This window comes from Gymnoscopelus microlampas, assembly GCF_963454915.1.
Source record: "Gymnoscopelus microlampas genome assembly, chromosome: 15".
Lineage (NCBI taxonomy): Eukaryota > Metazoa > Chordata > Actinopteri > Myctophiformes > Myctophidae > Gymnoscopelus > Gymnoscopelus microlampas.
Window position 1 is genome coordinate 25,352,529 of NC_139952.1, and position 24,654 is coordinate 25,377,182.

At 40.0% G+C, this 24,654-nt stretch overlaps 1 protein-coding gene and 1 pseudogene across 2 annotated transcripts in view; both read right to left on the minus strand.

Annotated features, from left to right (window-relative positions):
* Positions 1–5,987, minus strand: part of skic2 (SKI2 subunit of superkiller complex) — a 43,619-nt gene extending 37,632 nt beyond the window's left edge. The window contains exons 1-4 of the mRNA XM_084081089.1: positions 5,933–5,987; positions 2,818–2,939; positions 2,021–2,142; positions 879–996 (exon numbers count right to left, since the gene is read on the minus strand). Coding sequence (XP_083937215.1) covers positions 879–996; positions 2,021–2,142; positions 2,818–2,939; positions 5,933–5,945 — 375 coding nt within the window. The 5' untranslated portion in view covers positions 5,946–5,987. The remainder of the gene's footprint in view (positions 1–878; positions 997–2,020; positions 2,143–2,817; positions 2,940–5,932) is intronic.
* Positions 5,988–6,996: 1,009 nt separating this feature from the next.
* Positions 6,997–9,073, minus strand: LOC311061201 (thimet oligopeptidase-like; annotated as a pseudogene). Its single transcript has one exon. The product of its transcript is annotated as a thimet oligopeptidase-like (transcript).
* Between the last annotated feature and the right edge of the window lie 15,581 nt (positions 9,074–24,654).

The following is a 24,654-nucleotide window of genomic DNA, read 5'->3' on the forward strand; positions in this document are numbered from 1 at the left end:
CAAGGATGGAAAGGGATAAGACATCAAACTAAAAAAGGGGACTCCTGCACATCCAAAAAAAAACTTTGGAGGTGCAAGTCTAGTCAGCAGTTATATAAAATGTCAAAAAAGGGATGGACCTTCAAAGGAAGGGACTGCACACTCCAGGGAACAGAGATGGACGACTTACTACTGCATTAAGTATTTTATTAGCACGACGCGTTTCGCCGTGAGCTTCGTCAGGTGCTATCCTTTTTTTTGTGTAGCACCTGACGAAGCTCACGGCGAAACGCGTCGTGCTAATAAAATACTTAATGCAGTAGTAAGTCGTCCATCTCTGTTCCCTGGAGTGTGCAGTCCCTTCCTTTGAAGGTCCACCCCTTTTTTTACATTATATATATATATATATATATATATATATACACACACACACACACACACACACACACATATATATATATAATTTATTGTTTTGCCCCTTCAGGATCAATAAAGTATATATCTATTTATCCATCTATAACCGTGTCACAAAGTGCTTCACAACGGATCTGAAAAATAAGGCCCGGCCCTAACTGGGCCCTAACAGGGCCCAGCCCGAACAATTACCATAATTTTACGCCCGAAAAACCTGACAAAGTGTCATCATGTGCTTAATGTCCTCAAAGTCCCACATCCAGCAAGCTTTGAACTGATTTTCGGCAGTTTTTCTTTTTTATAACACAGGCTAGGAAGGTCGGACGGCGACAAACTAGATAGTAAAGTACCTTAGTAAAGTTCACTTTTTCAGCCCCGGGTCGGGTAGAATTTGAGAACTATAGTTTGGATATCATGTCCAGAGTGTTCGCGTTTCTGTGGACATGGCCACTAAAATAAGAAAGAGCAGTGTGGTTGTGAACTACCTCTGTGAAGTCCAATAGCATTCCTGTGGTTGGATCTCTGACCACCGACAGGCTAGAGTGCAGTGGAGACGGGGTGCAGTGGAGCAGAGAGTCCATGTGAATGTCCCTCTGACTCACACTGGGGGAAAACAGCATTATTACTTAAAGGTAGTGTAAGTGATTTGCAATTATTCAAATAGTTGCAAAATGGGTCTATGTTCTGATAGTACTCGTTACTATAGAGTGTCCTGTCCATATAAGGAGTCTCCCATGTCTCTCCAGCTCTTTATTAAACAGAAAATGCATTTTCAGTGCTCTCTCCTGATTGGCTCAAATGTTGTCACCTACCTGAATATGATCTATATTCTGTTTACTAAAGAGCTGGAGAGACCCCTGTGACCGAACAAACGCTCTGTAGCAATGATTACTATCAAAATGTAGTACTTTAACCTTTTTAACAAAACAAAAAAGATACCCAAAAATATCACTTACCCTACCTTTAAGTTTACATTTTGTAATTCAATAATGCAAGTAATGAGCAGATGTATACATCAATAACACATGTGAACAAATATTACATATACGTACAGTTACATAATACAACTAGAAAACATGGTCACTCAGTAGAGCACATCTCTCAAGACAGATTCATTCTGCCAACAGCGGCACAGAGGCAAAAACTAAGAAAATAAAAATATATGTTTTACCGAATGTGTGTTCCCAGATTGGTAGAGCACAGACATTCGTCAATGTGTCAGTTTTCTATAAGACATTGCAGTGCTTCTGGCCTCACCTCCCCTTTTGGCTGAACTTCATGCATGTGACCAGTTAAGGGATCTGTACTTGATCCCTTTACAAATCTCTTCATTGAAAAGTGCCAATCTCCTATCTTCAACGAATGTTTTCCTAATATGACATGCCCAGAATAAGGACGCTATTGTGGTTAAACAGATCTTCCTGGGCCCATCATAAACCCTTTCTCCAAGCATCGTAGTGATATGTTAATCTGTTCAAAAATTATGTTAATTCTTTGTGACAGGCCATGCCCGATACCATGTCCCCTTTCGGCTAATCAGCGTGGAAAGTTAATCCGTTTTTCCTTGGCCCAGGAACAACCTTTCCACCAATTATCTATATGTAATGCATTACAGACATGTACGTACTTGAGAAACTTTTGAAAGGCAGCATCGGTGTCATGTATTGGAAGCCAGGCGGGGTCACGTAGAAACTGCCTCTCTATTTCTGTCTCCAGGTTCACGCTGGTAGGAGGCAGGCCATGAGGAAGCTGTAGATGACAAAACATAAGAGACAGCCGACATTAGGGGTGCAACAGTTAATTGAAATAATCAATTTAATTGATTCAAAAAAAAATAATCGATAATAAATTAAAATAAAAAAGAATCGATTTTCTCTTTAGTAAACAGAAAATGCATTTTAGGACGGATACCAATTTTATCCAATCAGAAGAGAGAACTCATACAGGATACAGGATAAACAAGTGAAATTGGAAGTGAAAGAAATGAGCAGACAACATTGAAACAGTAACACGATACAATTGAAGCTGATAAATGGGTACTCTCTCCTGATTGGATGAAATATGAAAACACACCTGTGAATGTATTTTTTTTGTTTATTAGCTGGAGAGATGGCGAGAGAGATGGTGAGACCCAACAAAATATCACTTACTGTATTCTACCTTTACATTAAGTTATCAAAAACAAAGAAATCTATTTTTTCTATTTTTGGCTTATGACAAACATTCTCTAATGATAACATAATCAAATCAAAGGTTTTTATTATTTTCGAAATAGATTTAAACCTTTTTCCCTTTTAAAAATGTATTTGTTTTATAAAATATTGTCAGAATATCAGTAATCTGTGGACCACAGATTAGACTAGACTGTAGAACTCTCCAAATTCTGGATCAGCATTGGACCCAACGGGTCTATAGCCAACTGACCGTGCTGTGCGGAGGTAAGGGCTGACCATGGGGCAGAGGATGGGTGATCAGCTCCAGCCTCCCGGAACAACCCATCTCCAGCAGTGAGAGAGGCAGGTCTGTGGGGCCCGTGGGGGGCAGATCTATTCAGTGGTTGGAGAAAAGAGACAACAGTGATGAATTCTGTCTCGTGCTGCTGGTATGAAATGCCTGCATAGGCGCAGGCTTTCATTACACCAGGGGTTCTCAAACTTTTTCATGCCAAGGACCCCCAAAATGATATGTATTTGGCCGCGGACCCCCATCTCAAATATTTTGTTCCAGGGACCCCCAGAACCACAGATTTGAGTTAAGAATGTTAGCATAAAAATATATATATTCAAAGGTTTGCACACATTTTCACGATTTTTCAAAAATAGCAGATCTACAAGCTCATAGCACTCGGTGCCGCGCTATGAGCTTGTATATCTGCTATTTTTGAATAGCCAAAGTATAAAAGGTTAAAATTATTGTGACGCTATATTAGCACATTTTGCTGGGGACCCCCTGGTACCCCCCCAAGGACCCCTGGGGGTCCCCGGACCCCACTTTGAGAACCAATGCAGTACTGGCTGCGTACTGTACAGTAACAGGGGTTGGTCGGGCTTGATGTGCCGGGACAGCTTGTACGCGACCCAAAACCTGTCTGGTCTCACATGGTATGAGACTGTAATCTGTCACCTGGAGGACAAAATGTTAGGGAAGGGGACTAACAAGCCAACCCCAAACAATCTGGAACCCAGAAATGGGGGAAGGTTGGGCTTGGGGCTAGCTACCCCAAACCGTAAAAAACATACAAAAACGTTGATGAATTCTGTACTCAATGCAAACGTTTCCTTGTTTCCCTCTTAATCTGCTTGTCCACAATGATCCGTGTTTTGAACAGTCCAGGGTGGAATTAAAAATCCATCTTGGCCACTTGCATAATATTTCAAGATCTTGAAATGGACCTTCCATAGAAGCAGGGGTGTAAAGCAACTAAGTACATTTACTCAAGTACTGTAGTTAAGTAAAATGTTTAGGTACTTTTACTTTACTGGAGTACTTCCAATTATCAATACTTTTACTCCACTATCTCAGAGGCAAATATTGTACTTTTACTCCACTACAATTATTTGAAAACTTCAGTTAATAGTTACTTTGTAGATTTTGATTATCAATTCATTACAAAACATACATTAACCACTTCAGCCCTATGCATACTTAGGCTATTTGAAAATAGCCGATGTACAAGCTCACAAAAGCGTTTGCGAAGCATTGTGAGCTTAATTGCAGATCTGCTATTTTCAAAGCATTTTCATACATTTGGAAACTTGTGAAATGGGACATTCTGCAAAATGAGTACTTTTACTTTACGTACTTCAGTATATTTTAATGCGAATACTTTTGTACTTTACTCAAGCACATTTTGAATACCGGACTTTTACTAACAGACTGTCTACATTGCAGTATTGATACTTTTACTTAAGTACAAAATGTGAGTAGGCTACTTTTCCACCACTGTATAGAAGACATTCAAAACTATTCAACATTTGACCAAGACATGACAGGCGCAGAGCACAAGTGCAGTGACAGATAAAGGCTGAGCGATAATTCAACGTCTTTCTCTTTCAGGGTAATCGTATATATCGTGATGATTTGATGCATCTGCCTCTGATTTAGCTGTAGAATAGAACTCTTGTAGACGTATTTATGATTCTGACGTTCAATCTAGGAGAGTTGTAGGGTTCACCCGCCATGGACACAGGGACTTTCAGCACTATACTCCGTAGACACTCCAAACATGTACAAATTGAAGAAAACGGTGTTTAACCCCACACCCCAAATGTTAACTCTCGCTACGGGGTAATAGTTTAGTGTAATAATCCATATCTTTCAAAAAATAAGTGTTTTAATCTGTGGCCGAACGCCATTTTTTCACCCTCGTTTACTTCCTGTTTACATTTAGTGTAATTCCGGGTTTCACCAGATGGGCGCGTCACTACCGCCCATTGGGAACTTCAGACAGAATCGGCCACAGACGGCATTAAAACACTTCTTTATTGAAAGATGTGGATTATTTCATTAAACTACTACCCCGTAGCGAGAGTTAACATTTGGGGCTTGGGGGTAAGCACCGTTTTTTCAATTTGTACATGTTTGGAGTGTCTACGGGCCGTATAGTGCAGAAAGTCCCTGTGTCCATGAACCCTACAACTCTCGTAGATTGAAAACGTCAGAATCACCTACGAGAGTTGTATTCTACTAACCTCGCATCACCAGTCTTTCCACCTCGGAGGAAAGCCTGGTCTGCGTTCCAGAAGACAACATATGATCCGGTCTAGACCACGCCTACTGAAACAAAAAAAGAAAAAAGAATCCTCTTTCCGGTTCTGCCTATCCGGTTTTGCGGTTTAAATGGAATAGAGTTTCCCCGTGGGATAATACCGACGCTAAATAGTCTCCGGATAGTGCACGCACATTTACATTTAAAAAATAAGCTAAACAATGCCGTATCAAGGATTTTATTAGCACGGACCTATTTTGGGGTGAGACGTCTTTCCGGTTCTGCCTATCCGGCCACTTTTTCTTTTTTTCGACCGGATCATATACCCGAAAATGGAATGCTGCCCAGGCTAGTATTCTACAGCTAGCTGCCTGCTCTGATCTGATATCGTAATTCGTCATACAACACTTAACTGGCTAAACCGATTGTTACAACTCAATTTAACTCATTACATAACCTTTATTATAAAGTGTTAGTTTTTCTTTCTTTTTTGTTTACATGCCTGAAGAGTTGTGAATGAATGACTGATACATCAAGACCATATGGTATTCAATGCATGTCAACTGTTAATTGTTTACTAAGTTCTTTTGCGAACACAGACCAGATCGTGATATATCGTGAGATATCGATATAAATATCCATGATGATCGTATATTGAAACACTAACTTGGGAGTTGGCTAGCAAGTTAGCTTCATTATCACCCTGTAGATGCATGCACAGCATTGTTTAGCCCGTCACCTAAAGGCAACAAGCAGTACCTTGCTTTACTTAAGTCAATGATTTGTGTTGTGTTTTCAGTGATGAATGAATAAACGTAATGATCATCTTACCTATTCTTTCCATCGCTCCCTATACCTCTATGATCGCTCCACTGGCCAAAAGAATCACAACTGAAACCATAAATATTACTTCCGGGTTACAAGTCATCCTTCAAAATAAAACTACCGCTGAAGAAGTAAAATTGCCTTGACGAAGAAAAAGATGCCGTTTATTGTTATTATGCCTTTTTCCCCCTAACTCTATGTTTTTTTTTCAGATTTATTTCTGTTATTCATTTGGCCACAGATTTGTTATCTCTGTGTCTGGGTCGCCTAATGTACACTGTAAAATCCAGCACACGCACACGCACACACACACACACACACACACACACACACACACACACACACACACACTCGCACACACTCGCACACACACACACACACACACACACACACACACACACACACACACACACACACACACACACACACACACACACACACACACACACACAGTGACTGACACACACACACACACACACACACACACACACACACACACACACACACACACACACACACACACACACACACTTCGAGAATAATTTCCATTCTGTACAATTGTGAGAAACACTGCAGGTTTAACAGCACTGTGCTTACTTGACTTTTTTTACCTGAAAATAATAAGTAATACTGTCGCTAAAATCAGGACAATATTACATTTACATACATATTAAAAAACATTTTTAATTTTCAGCCATTCGGTTTTCAGGCCAAGTGTTTCCTATATTCAGCAAGAATTTTCCAATCGGTGCATCCCTAATAGGGATTGCGTATAAGATGTGTGGGAAAAAATCTATTCGAATTAGAATCGCGATTATAATGTTGGACGATTCAGAATCGATTCTCATTTTCCAAAAGTCGATTTATTTTATTTATTTTTATTTTGTATTATTATTATTTTTTGGATCTTGGATTTACCTTTGTGTGTTTACATTATTATCAGTTGATAAAACCTTTGCAATTATAAAAGCTACGTAAATGTACTCTGTTTTCATGCCAGCAGACTGGAGTAGATCCTGAAATCCTATGTTTTGAATTGAGAATCGTTTTGAATCGAGAATCGTTTTGAATCAAGAAGCGTTTTGAATCGAGAATAGCCGGGAAGATGTGTTTTTTTTTCTTCTTTTTTTTCTTTTTTTTTCCTGCTGCTGTGTAAGGATATCCTCTATCTGGTAGACGTCTACCATGCTCATGTCCTCGTCAAACTCAGAATCTATGCTGGCGGTCCACACCTCCTGACTGGGTTCTTGCTCGTCCAAGACAAACTTTGGAGCCACTTGTCTGCTCAGGAGGAATGCTTCCTGATTGGGTTCACGACCCAAGAAGTTTTTCAGCATCTCATAGGCGTCCTTAGAACCACCAGGCTTCAGGATGCAGTTTCTGTAGTCCAAACCCACCTTAGGGTTCATGATTCCTTCCTGTTTGAAACGGGTGTAGAACATGTCATGGGAGAACACCTCACTCCACAGGTAGCGATAGTAGTGTGCATCATAGTAATTTGTCAGGGGGCCCTATATAGCTGGTGGTATGTCGGTCCCTTGATAAACAGGGACTCCTAGAATCTCCTGGCTAAGCCTAGCATATTCCTTAGCTGGGTCCAAACCAGTGTGAAGAGCCTGGTCAAATTTAGCCAAGACTATACTTTGAACCTAGGTTGTGTACTGTGAAGCGAGACTTAATGAGTTTGTCCAACAGGTCGTCAGGAATCGGAGCTCCTGTCTTGTAGTGTTTGGATATTCTCTGTAGTGGTTCTTTCTCCCAAACCCAGTTCTCCAACATCTGGGATGGAACCTCGACAAAGTCCCACTCCGCGTTGAATGCACTTAAAATTGCGTAGTCCGTCTGAGCACAGAGGTAGTGCATAACATGACCAAACTCATGGAAGTACGTCGTCACATCGTCATGCTGCAGGAGGGAAGGGGTGTCAGCCGTGGGTCTGTTAAAGTTGGTCACCAAGGCAGCAACAGCAATCTGTCTGCTCCCATCAGGCAGCAGACAGCTGGGCTGCAGGGGTTGGCAAAATCCCTTGTAAGGAAGGACCTTTCCCTCTCTGGTGAACAGGTCCAAATAGAACTGTCCGACTATCTGTCCAGAGGAGCTGTCGGTGACATTGTACAGAGTGACATCAGGGTGCCATGCGGGGGCGGCATGTACCAGGCTGAACGACAGGCCCAGCAGGTCCTGGCAGATGTCCAGCAGACCCTGGGTCACAACCTCCACTGGAAAATACTCCATTAACTGCATGGTAAGGATCACAGGATGTATTGTATTGTGTAACTGAAGTGGCTTCAGCTTATGGGCCAGCTCCTCCAGGAAGATGGAGACCGTATTGGCAGACTTTGCCATGTTTTTCTGCAGGGCAAAGTCAGCATGGGTTTTGAAGCCCAGCAAAGCACTCTTCTGAGCGCGTAGCTTCACCAACTCCTTCAAGATGGAAGAGTTCCATTCGTCCCAAGTTAACTTGTTATTCTTGTTATTCTTGTTATTCGTCTTTTGTTTATCGTCGTCATAGATGTATGTCCTCGGTGTCGCAAAGCACAAACGCATCTTGTCATTAATGCATTTTATCTTGTTTTGTTTCTCTTGCGGGAGATGCAGTCCTCTTCTTCTTGTCTCCATGTTTGTCTCCATACATGTCTCTATGTATGCCTCTGTAGTAAGACTGTCTGCATCCACCTCCACACGCTTCATCTTGTCTTGTATCTCTTTGATACTATCCCCAAGCAGTCTCTCCATGTATCGCTTATCCTCTGTAGTAAGACTGTCTTCGTCCACCTTCATCCCCAGAGCTACTATCCTCTGGTAGACGTCTTTTCTCATACTCATGTCCTCGTCAAACTCAGACAGCTTCTTATATGCATCTGTGCTGGCGGTCCTCACCTCCTTACTGGGAGCCACATACAAAGGGAGGATCAACATGTTCTTCTGCACAGTGTACTCTGTCTCCACGTTGGCCAGGGCCTTTAGGGTGTTGTCAAAGGTGACACTGTCCAGGTCAAGGGAACCCACTTCATCGTACACTTTCCTGGTCCTGGCAATGAGCTCGTCAGACATCTGTTGGAACTGTTCAGGGCTTAGATCCCAGCGCAGGTGGTTCTCATTGCAAACGCGAGGGCTGCTACAAAAATCCTCTCCAGTAGGTCCCATGTTAGTGGAAATCAATGGCATCGTTATTTAAGCTCTCTGTCTGTGTGAGTGACAAGTTGTAGGTCGCAGACCTTTGGAGAGTTGCTGTGGCTATGCTGTCAGGGTCAGCTATGAAGGTCAGCTATGAAGGTCAACTCTGGCTTATCGTCCTATCTTGAGGGTTTCCCTTCTTATAAGATTTTAGTCCCTCCGTGTGTGTGTCGACGGTTACATCATAATGTTCACTGTCAGTTTTGGTGTAGCTGCGAAATGTAACTCCATAATATGTAACTCCATAATCTAAGCTTGTAGATTTTCACTGCTATTTGAACTGTTATTTTCAAAAAATCTTGGAATAAGGTGAAAAATCACACCCTGTGTGAAGAGAGTGGTGCCTTTATGAGCCCCGTATTGATGTTGTCATCAATGTTTGTTTATTGGACATACATACATACATACGAACACACAGACAAAGTCAGATATAGGAGTGGTTAGCACCACTCAAAAATGTGGCATGAAATATCACAGGATTCAAAATAAATATCCACTCATCCTCTGCTCAGTTTAAGTAAATAAACAAACCAACCTACCTATTTGGAAATGCTCCTGGTGTTTGTGGGTTTGTCCCCAGTATCATGTCCTCCTGGTAGGGCACAGCAGAGGTGGTTGAGTTGCAAAGAACAACCTGCTGCCGTCCTGAGAGGTAAAACAAAGACATGCGTTATATGACCCTGCTACTTCACCCCAAAACTACAGCCAAGGGGCGAGGGCCCTCAAAATTGGCATGGCCCCCCAATCAATATTTGTGATTCAATAATTTGGCCCAAATTCCATACAGTGAATCATTTCACTTGAAATGTCAAAAAATATTCTCTGAGAGCCACCATATCTATTATGTAAAATTTGTACAAAATGTATTTGTACTTTACTTGAGTATTTCTAATTTCCGATACTTGTAACAGAGTACTTCTACATTGCAGTATTGATACTTTTACTTAAGTAAAACATTTAGCACTTCTTCCACCACTGATCCTGACAGAGTTCTCTATCCTGATTGGATAGAATTGGTATCCCAACCTGAAAAGGCATTTTCTGTTAAATATAGAGGAGACATGGAGACTCATGTTACTGAACAAACATTCTATAGCAATGAGTACTGAGAGAATATAGAGCTATTTAACACTTATTTTAACCAAAGAAAATCACTTATACCCTACCTTTAAAGGTTTTTAGAGTCTACAAACCCTCACAGACAAAAACGGTCATGTGTATGCTGTTTGGGGGGTCAAATGTCAATAAAAAACAAATCAATCAATTGAACAGAATATCTAAATGTGAATATTAATTGATTAGAAAGTCAATATTGTGCTTTGAAAATTAGATATTTGTAATAGCAATTTCCCTTTAATAGAAAGAAAGAAATGACTTTCCTACATTTAAGTACATTTACAATGTGGTCTTTGTTTACAATTGTCTTCTAACAACACATTACACAAGTGCTTATTGTATAGTTAATTAAACACAGAGGAGTCCATTTGGTTACATTATTTTGTATACACTAGTCTAGTCTGGAGCCCACATTAATGTCACCCTGTGTCATTTTCCATGCCAGCACCAATCATTATGAACCTTTCTGTAATTGTCATCACTCAGATCGCCATGGCCGGCCCCCAACCGTATTGGATTTTTTGTGGTTTTGTTTGACAAAAACACATTTTTTTCCCCTTACTAATCAATTTAACTGATTATGAAAAATAATTGATAACTGATAATTTAATGAAATAATCTATTAATAATCCATCAATGTTTTGGGCATGTCATTATAGACCAAAAAGTTTTAAAAAAATAGCACCAAAAATCTTCAAATATAGTGAAAATAGCCAATCTACATTCTACAAGCCCGCAAAGCATGTCAGACCAAATTTGAACTGCCCCACAAAGTCTTCTACTGTCTGTCCAATGGAGCTCGCCGATACGCTGGGCGACCGCCAGCACACGATCAATACCATGCAGGTGGAAGGGGTGACAAGAGGGTTTTAATGATCAATTACCATTAAACACACAAACATGAATCGCATTTTCTTTTTTTTACTCCTACCTTTCCTGTTTCAGCACTCTGCTTTCTAAACATTTCTAACATTTCAACTCTCTCATTATGAGAATATGAGAATATATATATATATTTATACTGTATATATGTTTGATACCTATCACATCCCATGGGGGAACCTCAGTTTTCAGCTTCATCCAGCTGAGTGCTGCCCACAGAGGAGTGCAGAGGGGGGAGCAATTAGGGGTTAAGTGTCTTGCTCAGGGACACTTTGACACATTGCTGAGAGCTGGAATCGTACATTCCCTCTCTCCCAGTATAGCTGAATGATCCCTCCAAAGACTCCAAACTGACTCCACGGCTTTTCAAAGATCGTCTATTTAAGGTAATAAACGCTGGCAAGGGGATAAAAAAACTATGTTTTAATATCAGGCAGTCAATGTCAACGTCTTTGTCAACACAAGGAATACCAAAACGCTCGCCCCAAAACACAGTCGCCCCAGGGGAAATCCTACTGCTGTTGCATTATGTAACCCCAGTGTTACATAAAGGGGTATCAAGAAGACTCACCTCAAAACCAACTCACCTCAGAGGTAGGAATACTCACCCCGGAAGACTCACCTCAGAGGTAGGAATACTCACCCCCAAGATTTTCGGGGGGTTGGAACACTCACCCCATGACCTGAGAAAACTCACCTCGGAAGACTCACCTCAGAGGTAGGAATACTCACCCCAATGTTTAAAAAAAGGTAGATCTACCGGCTTGTGAGCTTTCCATTTTCACAGAATGCTTTCATAATGTGAGCTTTCCATTTTCACAGAATGCTTTCATAATGATGTTTAATCCATATCTGGATTAATCCATATCTGGATTAAATTATTTCTTTGAAGGTATAGAATTAATAAAGTGCTTTAAATAGTGCTTTAAATACAAGGTAGATTTCATCAGAAAAGGTAAAAAGGTAGATCTACCGGCTTGTGAGCTTTCCATTTTCACAGAATGCTTTCATAATGTGAGCTTTCCATTTTCACAGAATGAATGAAAGGTAGATTTCATCAGAAAAGTGAACAAGGAATGCAAATAGCAAATAGCATGGTCATTTGCTATGTGTCTCCAGCTCCACACCTTGCCCCATCCACCTATTAGATATCAAGTGGAATGGGATATTAGTGTTAAGTGGTCAACCCCCCTCCTCCCCTTCACTCCTGTGCCCCCATCAAACAAACAAACAAACAAACAAAGGTAGGAACCCAGAGAAATGAACATTCCAATGTCAATGTATGTTGTTAAATTACATTTAGCTAATTAAAGTGCTTTAAATACAAGGTAGATTTCATCAGAAAAGTGAACATTCCAATGTGTATAATGCAAACAAATACTTACTTAACAAAGAAAAATGAAGAAAAACTCCAGTGAAGGTAAAACACAGGTATAATGTTTTGTTTTCTGTGTGAACACATTTGTGAGAAAAGCTTTTGGTAAGCATTATTGAACTTTAGTTACTTTAGTTACTATTAGATATACATTTCACTATTGTAAGCATTATTGAACTTTAGTTACTATTAGATATACATTTCACTATAGTAAGCATTATTGAACTTTAGTTACTATTAGATATACATTTCACTATTGTAAAACATGCATTAAACACTTTTCCCTATTTTTACCTAGGATATTTAGTTACCTACTACTTTGCTGGTATAAATGATAACAGCATAGAACATTGCATTGCACACATGCATTGTTTGAGAACTTTAGTTTTTAGAAATATTACTTTTGGTACATTTTGATGCCTTACTCTTTGTGTGTGTGTGTGTGTGTGTGTGTGTGTGTGTGTGTGTGTGTGTGTGTGTGTGTGTGTGTGTGTGTGTGTGTGTGTGTGTGTGTGTGTGTGTGTGTGTGTGTGTGTGTGTGTGTGTGTGTATTTTAAACACAAATATATCATTGAACAACATAATTTGGTAATTCTATACCTTCAAAGACAGAATTTAATCCAGTATGGATTAAACGTGTCTCATTATGAAAGCATTCTGTGAAAAAGGAAAGCTCACAAGCCGGTAGATGTGCCTTTTTTAAACATACAGACTTGGTGTAGAGGGGAAAGGTTAAACCCACCCACAAAACAAAAACTCACTGTACATTACACCATTGAGTTTTTCTGGGTGAGTTTTCCTACCCCCGGGGTGAGTGTTCCGAGGTGAGTTTTCTCAGGTCCTGAGGTGAGTTTACCCACCCCCCGGGGTGACTGTTCCTACCCCCGAGGTGAGTATTCCTTTTTCAGTTGAGGTGAGTTTGTCTTGAGGTGAGTCTTCTTGTATTCGTAAGTAACCTCAGTAAACTATGCCTAAACCTAACCTTATTCCTATTCTAAATGTAACCTCAGTAAAACTTTAGTTTAGGAATAAAGTTAAACCTTATTCCTAAACTAAACCTCAGTGAAACTATGGCTAACCCTAAACCTATTTCTAACCTTATCCTCAGTAAAACAAATGCAAGAATACAGGAAACGCTGGTCTGCGAAAAAAATGACAGCCGCCCCCCACACATCACTTATACTGCCATTTCACTGTTGCAAAACAGTGGGTTTCTTTTAGATGTCTTTCTTTTTTCTTTTATATTTCATTTCATATGTACATTTCCTTTACAAATGAGAGGCTAAATACATACAATACTCCCCCCCCCCTTAATTACAGTACATTTAAGGCCCAATATTTCCACACATCTTCCTATATTAAAATGTCCTTAAGGGAGGATGGGCAGGCGGACGAAAAACATCGTCACGGTCATGTCACCATGATCAGCCAGAACCATATAAGGACTTTCCAATGCAGCTACAGCCAAATATGGACTATCGTCTCACCTCAATGTGTCATCATGGCATCAGGCCCTAACAAATCAGTCAGCATATATGGCCATAAACGGGACAACGACTGACAGATACAGAGATCTCCATATATGCCCATAAAACGGACAAGGAATGACAGATACAGATCTCCATATATAGCCATATCACTGATGCAACTAGCTGTGAGGTGGATGTGAGATGTAAGGCCCAAACGTCTAGTTTTAAGAATTGTGAAAATCTCATTAATTCTCATGTCTCTCACTGTAACATTTAATGATACATAATGTTATCATCATTATTTAAAAAAAAAAAAGCAAAAGACAAAAAGCCTTTACTGAGGGTTCTTAATCATTTCTTCTGAACGTTAATTTTATTCTCTTTATATTCTTGTTTTACTGTTTTTAACTTTTATTTCATTGTTATATTCAAATGTCATTCTATAATGTGTTTCTTTTGCATGCTCTGTCTTAATAATGAACGTTTTATGTAAAGCTCTTTGAATTGCCTTGTTGTTGAAATGTGCTAGACAAATACATTTTCCTTGTCTAAATTAACAATTAAGGGGTCGTACCTCGATTCTCTGATGGTATTCAGGGAGTAGAGCCAGAGATTTATCAGATACCAGGTATTCCAGTTTTTCCAACTCTTCCTTTACCCTCATCCTCTCCTGAATACGCACAAACTACACACACACACACACGCGCACGCGCACGCGCACGCGCACACGCACACGCACACGCACACACACACACACACACACACACACACACACACACACACACACACACACACACACACACACACACACACACACACACACAGGTTCCATAATGCAACAGCAGTAGGACAGGAAGATGTCATACATAGAAGGGACATGAGGATACAGTAGATTAATTAGTCCGTTTCCAACTAAACACGCAGATACAGTCAAGTAGTAAAGATAAGAGGGAGAAGCTGTATCATGAGAGAGGGATTGATATCCTGCAAGGATATCAAAGGGAGTGCTTGCAGTGCACCTGTGTGTGAGAGAGGAGAGAGACAGAGAGTTGGAGACAAAGTGATGAGAGAGAGAGTGATGGCTCTAATGACATCTTAATGCATCTTCTGTGACAGCTCACTGGTAATTATAGAACAAGCAGCTCTGCGGCTCTCATCCGAGCAGTCTGCCTACGACCTAAACACATCCACCATGGAGGGTTTACCAGGCTATATCCGGTAGGTCGGAGACACAAATAATCTACTTTGTGTCTCCTACCGGATACATTAGCCGGTAGGAGACGGGAATCAAATTATTGGCTTAGGAATGTCACAAAAACAAAAACAAATCCATGGATTCAAGGCTTCATGGGGTGTGCAACCGATAGAAAATGAGTCATTTTTTGGGTGAACTCCTCCTTTAAGAAGTGGTCAGTATATGTTCCCTCTTGGGGTTGGGGTTAAGGTTGATGAATCTGAGGCTCAGGGAACATACAAAACTTTTCAGTATTCAAATTCCAATCCTGAAAAGTAACAGTTTTAGACATTATGCGGTTTCCACCTGACAGCAACGATATTATACAGTTATTACACTAAATGGTGTGCCGTGAGACAAGTCCAGGGGTGCCTTGGGATTCAGTTACAACCACACATTATTGCAATATGTACAGTACAACTATACAAAAAGTTAGACATGTTTTATACTATATCAGTACTTTGTCCTAATTTCACAATACAGAGGCAAATGATATACGCAAAAAAATATGTTAACCACTTTCACCTCGACATCCCTATTTTGGGTATATGGTCCTATAGGTGAAAATGTTACGTGTAATTTTTCCTCACAAATTTTCAAAGATTATGAAAATAGCCAATCGCATCACTATGTGTTTTGAGCTTGTCTATTGGTTATTTTCCCTATTTCAAAAGTTTAAAGTATGAAATAGGGCCTAAGTGGTTAAACATTTTCATTTGTCATTTGGTGTGACTTGGGGCAAAAAAATATGAAAACCACTGCTGGAGTTTTTATAGATGTGATTTTGCACCATCTAGTGGTGATCTTTAGAAGGGTCGGTCATCAAGAAAAGAAGGATTGTTGGGTGTTGGTGTGGAGGTATTGTAAAACTTAAAACCATGTAAATACTTAAACTGCCACCTTGGAATTTATAATTCACAGTAATATTTGTGTTGATGTAAATATACCTGCAATATCATTCCACACAATTGTCCTACATTGTGTAAACCTGCTGTTGGGTATACATGGATAGTGGATAACCACGGCTTACATTTAGCATCATTAGATACATTTTATTTGGTTCTATGAAACATGGACAAGAAGTGCTCTTTTTAAGTAGTCTCTCCTGTGACCAGTATTTGACACGAGTATAGATTGCTTGAATATGTTTTAAATGTAATCATTACAATCAATGAAAAGTTCTCCTGTAAAATTCTAAAAATGTCTTAGTCTTGGTAAACTGTTGATGACTGTAAGATCTTGGTTTGTCTTTGTTTCTGGCTGGTTAAAGAGCTGGTGATTTGCTGACAGGAAGCTCAGGGGATCTGTTCATCCCTCAGCATTTGGCAGTAGAGGTGGCTCAAATTTTACGGCCCACTAAACAGCTCATATCTGCTGATATGTGCAGAGCCTTTTTACATCTAAGGTAAGGCTACAGGATATGATGGCATCCCTTGCCGTGTCCTCAGAGCATAAACAGACCAACTGGCGCCGACGGGAGTGTTTGATGGTATTTCAGGCTGTTGTTCTAGCAGGCTTCAAGATATCCACCATTGTGCCTGTCCCCAAGCAGCTCAAGGTAACATGTCTCAATGATCACCTCAATTGTCAGTAAATGCTTTGAGAGATAATTGGTGAAGGACTTAATTTGTTCAACGTTACCTACCACCTTGGCAATTTGCATATCAGCAAAACAGATGCAATTGCTATGGCTCTTCCTGCCCTTTCTCACCTGGAGGGGAGTAACCTTTTTGTACGAATGTTTTTGTGGCAGCAGCACTGTGATCGAAAAGTGGTACAGTATATTGTATACCATTTTGCTAAAGAGTACTACTCTGAGAGTGGTATTAAAACTTGACACCAAAATCCAGGATCTGGTCCTGAACCAGACAATCTGCAGCTAGTTACTGGACTTCCTGTCTGGCCGTCACCAAGTGGAGATAATGGACAACATCACATCAGAACACAAGACAGATGTATGGATTCACAGTATGTCAGGAACAGATAGGACATTAGATAAAAACATATTTGAAAAGCATATTTATTGATGACCTGCACAGCAGAGATGAATGATACAGGCTTCATAAGCAGTACTGAGTAAAGCTCATATCAATGTTAATATAGTATTTGGGCAGATGCAGTGTAAATCATACATTCTAGTCCACAGCTTTGTTTGAGCAGCAGGTTTGAAGAAGAAGCAGTGTCATATTATGTGTGTCCGGTTCAAACCTGCTGGTGAGCCAATCAAATGAAGCTACGGGAAGATGAACTGCAACAGGAAATGGCTATGCCATCTTCTTGACACTACAGTTATGCAGGGAGCCAATAGGGATGCTATAAGTGTTTGTTAAAGCTCTTCTTCACATCTCTCCGTTATGCTTTGGGTGCTGCTCTGAGCACCCAACCTCCCAGTCTCAGGGCAGACAATCTAGTCTAAGCACTTGCTTGTCATTTCATCCAACTTTTTAAATATTTATACTATTGAAATGACTTGCTGGTTGCACTGTGCAGCATTGGCCAAAACCATTTCTTCTGCACCTCAAGCACCCATAGTACATCGGGTGCCTCAAGACATCCAGAGGTTTCATGTTATGTGTCATACCTGGATGATAATGCCCTTCCTCTTGTATTCAGTATCAAGCCCTTGTGAAAAGAAGTCCACAAATGCCTATAATAAAAGCATGCTATAAAATCAAAAGCAACAAAAGTTGAATCACATCATAAAACATATTGTTGCTGTCAGGCAGAAATCTTGAATCTCTACATTTAATCTTTCAATGTTTTTTCCCCATCAATTAATGCTCTATGACTCGCAAACATATCCAATCTAAATGTTCTCTTTTCAGTCATTTGTGTTTGTTTGTTGAAGAATGCCAGTGTTATCATTACATACTGGAGTCTCTTCAACAAATTTGCCAAATTTGAAAACTATTTGTAAAAGAAAACTATGTACGAATGTCTCATCATAATCTATCATCTAAATCATCTATCATCATAGAATATAAAGTATACTATGTATAGAACGTATAGGATACAGTATCTGCTGTATAGTGAATATGTAGAATCTTGTAAAGGTCAGAGGCAGAGCAGAAGATACAACAGAAGTAAAAGCAGAGGCAGTTACAGGCAATGTGTAGGGCAATAGGTTTCAACTTATTATTTGGTGACATTCACACATTCAGGGTATCTGCACACTTCTAAAGTACAAATTTAAGACCTTTTTAATACCTCTAAAAAGAAAACATAATACAATTACTGCGGCAAAGGTTAGGGCTAAAGATATGGACAAAATGTTGTATCTCTATTGATGCCAAATATCTTGATATCGATATGATTTTCCACTGATTTTTACTAGCGCTCAATGGCACTGTCCTCTTATGTTACTATGGTAACCCTAACGCCATGCGTCTAACAACAACACCATAGCCTTTGTTTTCACTGTTTCGTGGTGAGGCTGCTTATGTCTTTGAGCTCCAAGTTACCAAACATGTTTAGGAGAAATGTTTCATATGACATTACGGCCACTTTTCATAGTTTGTGTGCTTGATTATTACCTCTGCAATACAATGCAACATGTGCTTCAGCGATGATAAAGTCCTAGGCTGTGACCGGCTGCACACATCAAAGATGGCCTCATCTCCTCTCGAGCATGACAAGTTTTGCATTCTACTGTTATTGTATTTTTCGCCTTTCAAAACAAAGTATTGCATCACGGCTGACATGACTCGCCGGTTCACTGCTGCTGCTGCTACTAGTCTTTCTACTGGCCGCAGAGATAAGCTAACTACAGCTACAGAGCTAACTCCAAGTACTGGCGCAGACTTCTGGAATGGAGTGTATACAGTGTACATTTATATCACTAGAACTATTAGATCATGAGTTATCTATAAATGCCATGATTTCAGTGAATCCCGTGAAAGTGTGAGCAACAATGTAGCAGTAGAGATTACATACATATTGTATGTACCACTGTGTCAGCCAGAATGTTCCTGGTTCCATCCCCAGCTCCAGATCCCCATGTGTCAAAGTATCCTTGAGAAAAAAAACAACGACAACACATGGTTACAGTGTCCTCACAGTATCCCGCCTTTAACACAACCCACTATGTAAGCAAAAGGTATACACACAATTCCCCAATACTGTATGATGCGCCCACCATGCTTAAAAGTGTCTTTAGATATGACAGCTGACCTATCGGAGCGACCAACGTGTGACTCATTGTAAATCCTCATAGTGGCATATAACCATTAATTAGTTGAGTTGTAGCAAGTTCAACACACCATGTTGTTTTTTGTTATTTTAGTTGTCTTGTACATTGGAAACTGTGAATTAATTTATAGATCTTTCTGTATCTCTGCTGAATGAACCCAAACTACTGAGTGACCAAGGAACAATCCTCTAGGACCACCTTCAGGCAAAATATAAACATTTCACACAGATATATTATAATCTAACAGGCAGATTTCATAAAGAATCCTGTTGACTTTAGTGACACTGTGGCTTTTCCTGTAGTGTCATGTCCCCCCCCCCCCCCCCCCCAAAATGTCAGACTTCAGGTTCAGGTTCAAAAGAGGTCTAAAGACTTGTTTTTAAGGTGTTTATTTTGTGCAATTAATTCACATTAATTTAAACTGCTGTTTGTGTCCTAACTGAGTAAATAAAAAGCATCAAGTGAATAAAATCATCCAGCTGTATGCGGACTAAAGTGTGTTGACATGCAGGCAGAGCACTCACCTGGAACACAGATGTGATGTTAATGTTTACCATCATGTTGATGAACTGGAGAAAACACAAAATATACAGCAGATTAATAAAAAACACACAACTTAGACAGACTAAGCTAGAGCTGAAGAGCTGCATTCCAAAATGCTGCACCTCCATCTTGAGAGGTTTTGGTAGGATGTACATTGTAGTACAATAATCTGTTGTTCAAGATGTAATGGGAGGTAATAATCAGACTAATCAGTCAAAACGTTAATTGTGCTCAAATAAATCTGGGTTTGAAGCATTCAATTAAGTGTGAGTCTTATTATTTAACTCCAAGATTGTCCACAATTGTTCCAGTTTTACACAATTAAATTAGCACTAAGGATTATGTGTACAAAAATGTCCCCAGGACTTTTTGCTGCACCACATGCTGTTTACATTTCTGATTAATAAAGTATTCAATCAATCAATGTAACAGAATAATAACGATGTGAATGGAGTCCAATAGAACCATTCTTTATTATAAATATTTAAATGCTGTGATTGCTACTGATCAGAAGTCATAAGAAAGCACTGAAACGGTTTTGGAGGATCACGCGCGTGCGCGAGCGAGTGAGAGAGAGATACGTTACACAAAGCCCATAGCTGTGGTATAGTGTGATATTAGGGTCAGGACTCAGGAGTATAATGTTTTTATGTCAGCAGGTTCACCCACAAATGTAACAAAACTATATGGTGTTGGATTTTGGTTGGAATGAAACCCTGCATGATTATGTAAATATTTATGAAATATTAATGACATAAGAAGCAATATGCTCTATCCAACTTATAGTGTCCAGATTCCCTGACAACCTTACCTACAGCTCGGTTTGATACATCAGACCGAGTGTCTTTCAAAAAATACTTTTTTGAAAGACACTCAGACTAGTCTACATACTGTATGTGGTAGCTATGCCCAATGTGGCTTTACGTCAAAATGTAAGACCTACACACATCCCCACAGTGGAAAATCTGTTAAGATCCGAGCTTTATAAAGGCAACTAGATAAGTGGTTTTCAACCCTTTTCATACTAAGGTCCATTATTTATTGGGCATTTGAGACACAGAGCATTTAATGAGATTTAGACTCTCAGACCTAAAACTTTTTCGGGATTAGATTAACAAGTATAAATAGAACACAACATAACGACACGTCATAAAACAAACACAACACAACACAACACAACACAACACAACACAACACAACACAACACAACACAACACAACACAACACAACACAACACAACACAACACAACAACACAACACATCACAGACTAGTAGAGCATCATAACAAAGGAAGCAGTCACAACACTGGAGGCTTAATGTTCATGAACTATCCAACAAAACAACCAGACATAGATGCCCCATAGATGCCCCAACTGCGCAGCAGCAGTTGGGGCATCTGCCCCAAACAAACATGGGCACTGCAGCAGGAGAGAACGCAACTTCCCTCTGCCCCAACTCAAGGAAGTAAGGAACTTGTAGGTCTGGAAGGAAGATTAAGACATCCAAATGAATGAATGAATGAAACAATAAATATGTAGAACTACTACATAGTAGGCTACATGTAGTAGGTATAGCCTAATACTACACCTGTACAACAGTATAGTCTAAATCAGGGGTCTTCAACAGGGGGTCCGGAACCCATAGGGGGTCCTAAGAATGACTACAGGGGGTCCTCCAAATCATTGTGTGATAGGAACCCCCCCCCCCCCCCCTTTTGTTTTACATTAACCACTTGAACCCATAGCATCCCTATTCTGGATTGAACATTAGCCGAAAATAGCAGATCTACAAGCTCACAACGCCTCGGGCTGCGAGGCGTTGTGAGCTTGAAGATCGGCTATTTTCAGCAAATAGTTTGGTGTAGAGGGAAAAAAAGAGCAGACCAAGTACAGAGTGAAAGGTCAAGTTTTGTATTGAAGTATTTGATTCAAGTATTGACAGTTTAAGTGGTTAAATGTCTGAAAATACATATCAACATGAATCCAACATACTACTGATGATAATGCTGAAACTGAAACGTTGGGAGAAAAGGCATATGTATAAGAGTAAATGAATAGTGTATACCCCCCCCCCCCCCCCCGTATTGTCTCTTCCCTTTTTTCTTTTCTTTTTCTGTATTGTTTTTTTTACCGTTCTGTCTTTTTCTTCTGTTCTGTTTTTTGTTTTTCCTTTTTGTAATGTCCTTTTTGGACGTATGTTTTTTTTTTGTTTAAAAATAAAGACAAAGTAAAAAAAAAAAAAAAGGTTTAACCTGCAACACAATTTCATACAATATGTAGTCGGGGTCTCTGCTTCATCTCTGTCTCAGCTAAGTCTCTGTCCTTGGCCTAAAAAACGTTGAAGACTCCAGTATTAGATTCCTTACACTGGTTCAATGCAGCTGCAGTACCCACCAGACCGACAGCAACATGTGTTAAAGAGTTAAAGAATATCTTCTGTATACTTACACATACGTGTCTAGTGACTGTTGCTGAAAAACTGATGAAAAGCTGTAAACTCTACAGCAGGGGTCTTCAACAGGGGGTCCGGGACCCCTAGGGGTTCCTCAGAGCTACTATAGGGGGTCCGCCAAATCTTTGTGTGATAGGATTTCGTTTTTTTACATTAACCACTTGAACCCGAAAAGCCGAAAATAGCAGATCTACAAGCTCTCAAAGCCTCCCAGCGCGAGGCGTTGAGAGCTTGTAGATCTGCTATTTTTGGCAAAGAGGCTATAGGTGTAGAGGGAGAAAATAGCAGACTAAGTAAAAACAATAACTTTAATCTGAAACAAAATGTTATACAATATAGAGGGGGTCCCTGCTTCAGCTCTCTCTCAGCTAGGGGGTCCTTGGCCTGAAAACGTTGAAGACCCCTGGTCTAAATTATATTAGCCTATCTACTACATATAATGGAGATGTAAACAGCCTTAACTGTAAACAGTTATTATGGGTCCCAGTGCAGTTATTATTATTATGATTTCACAAAACACATGATATGTTACCAGCTTATTACTGTGAACTTGAGCTATTTAAAGCCAGTAGGCCTACTCTCGGCTAAGCCTAAAGGACATTAAAGGACGTACAGTATGTACAGTACCTTCTAGATGTACAGTACCTTCCAGGATGTACAGTACCTTCTAGTAGGCCTTGATGATGGCAAATAACCTGGCTATTAATGTCTAAAAAGAATAATATTTTCTTAAAATGAATGCTAACTAAACGCGGGGAAGACTCACTTTAAAAGGCTAATTGTTAATTGAGACAGTACTGTATGTAGGCATTAGCATGCTTGCAAGACTCGATTAATGAACAAGAAGGCTAATCAATAGAATGGACAATTATTAAATACAACGTACTTGATCTATTCATCTCCAAACGCCCATCTTGCTATTGGGGCCTGATGAAACATCTTGGGTCCAGGTGGTCGGCCAAGGCCCAGTCCGACCACATGTGGTGGTGGACCCGGGCTGGCTCCTCTCTGGAGATCTGGGCATGAGCCCTTCTGAATCCTGCTGGTTCCAAAAGAGAACCTCTCCTCTTAGGGTGGATCCATCATCTCACGTTGCGGAGCCATAGGTTCTTTCTGCTGCTGTTTCCTCATCCTCCAGGACCCTCGCTGCTGCCGAGCTGGACAGGGACCCAGCCTCTTCTATCGGTGGTTGGTTGTGGTGGTTCGGTCCCACCGCCACCGGGTCCAGAGTTGTTCATCTTCTCGGAGTTCCTTATCTTCCGTTGACGGCCGGCCGGCGATCATTGACCAGCAGTGAACATTTCCAGCAGGTACAGTCCAGGAACCTGCAGAGCTTCTTAAGTTTTGAGTGTGACCTTTCTGCAGGACGAGGTGGCTGTGATGTCTGTCTGTCTGCATCTGGAACGCACAATATCTGGGCATATTGACCGCCACGCCCACCTGATGTTTACAACAGATGATTGGTTTGGATTTAACTACTTCGCAAGAGGTTGCCAGGTTTCTGAAAATAAGGGACATCATTTAGTGATATTATCTAAGTTTTATAATTCTGTGTCAACTTTTCAGGCTGGAAACATTTGATAATGTGTTTATAAACAATTAATCTACACATTACTAAAATAGCCAGTTCCTTGATGGTAAAACGCCTTTGCCCAAAAGGCTTGTTTCTAGTTTCATAGACCAACGACATGGCCTGATTAAAACTTCGAAAGACATGACACACACATGACGGTGTCATATCTCCGAACATTCTAGACAGAGCAGTAGGCAGAGCGTAGACGTTAACGTGAAAGACGACACGACACCTGACCTGAAACCTCATATACGGTAAAAAACCTCGATGAATGTCCATAATTCTTAGTTAGTGTCATTTTAATTGAATTAATAGCTTGATTAAAACTATTATAGTAATGCTTTATTCGGAATGTTGTGTTTTTCAGAAAGATGGACAACAAAAGGAAGCTGGGAAACGGAAATCCACGCGGTAAGTGTACAATTATTTTTCTAGAGTTTCAAGCAGGTCGTTACAACGCTAAGATCCCATATGTCATATGATGATCAGTGGTGGAAAGTAACTAAGTACATTTACTCAAGTACTGTACTTAAGTACAATTCTGAGGTTGTTGTTTTTTTGCAGTACTTTTACTCCACTACATTGATCTCAGGGGTGAATATTGTACTTTTACTCAACTAACAATGATTTGAAAACTTTAGTTACTTGTAGATTTTGATTATTATTACAAAACATACATTAACCACTTAGCTCTATGTAAACTTTGGCTATTTGAAAAT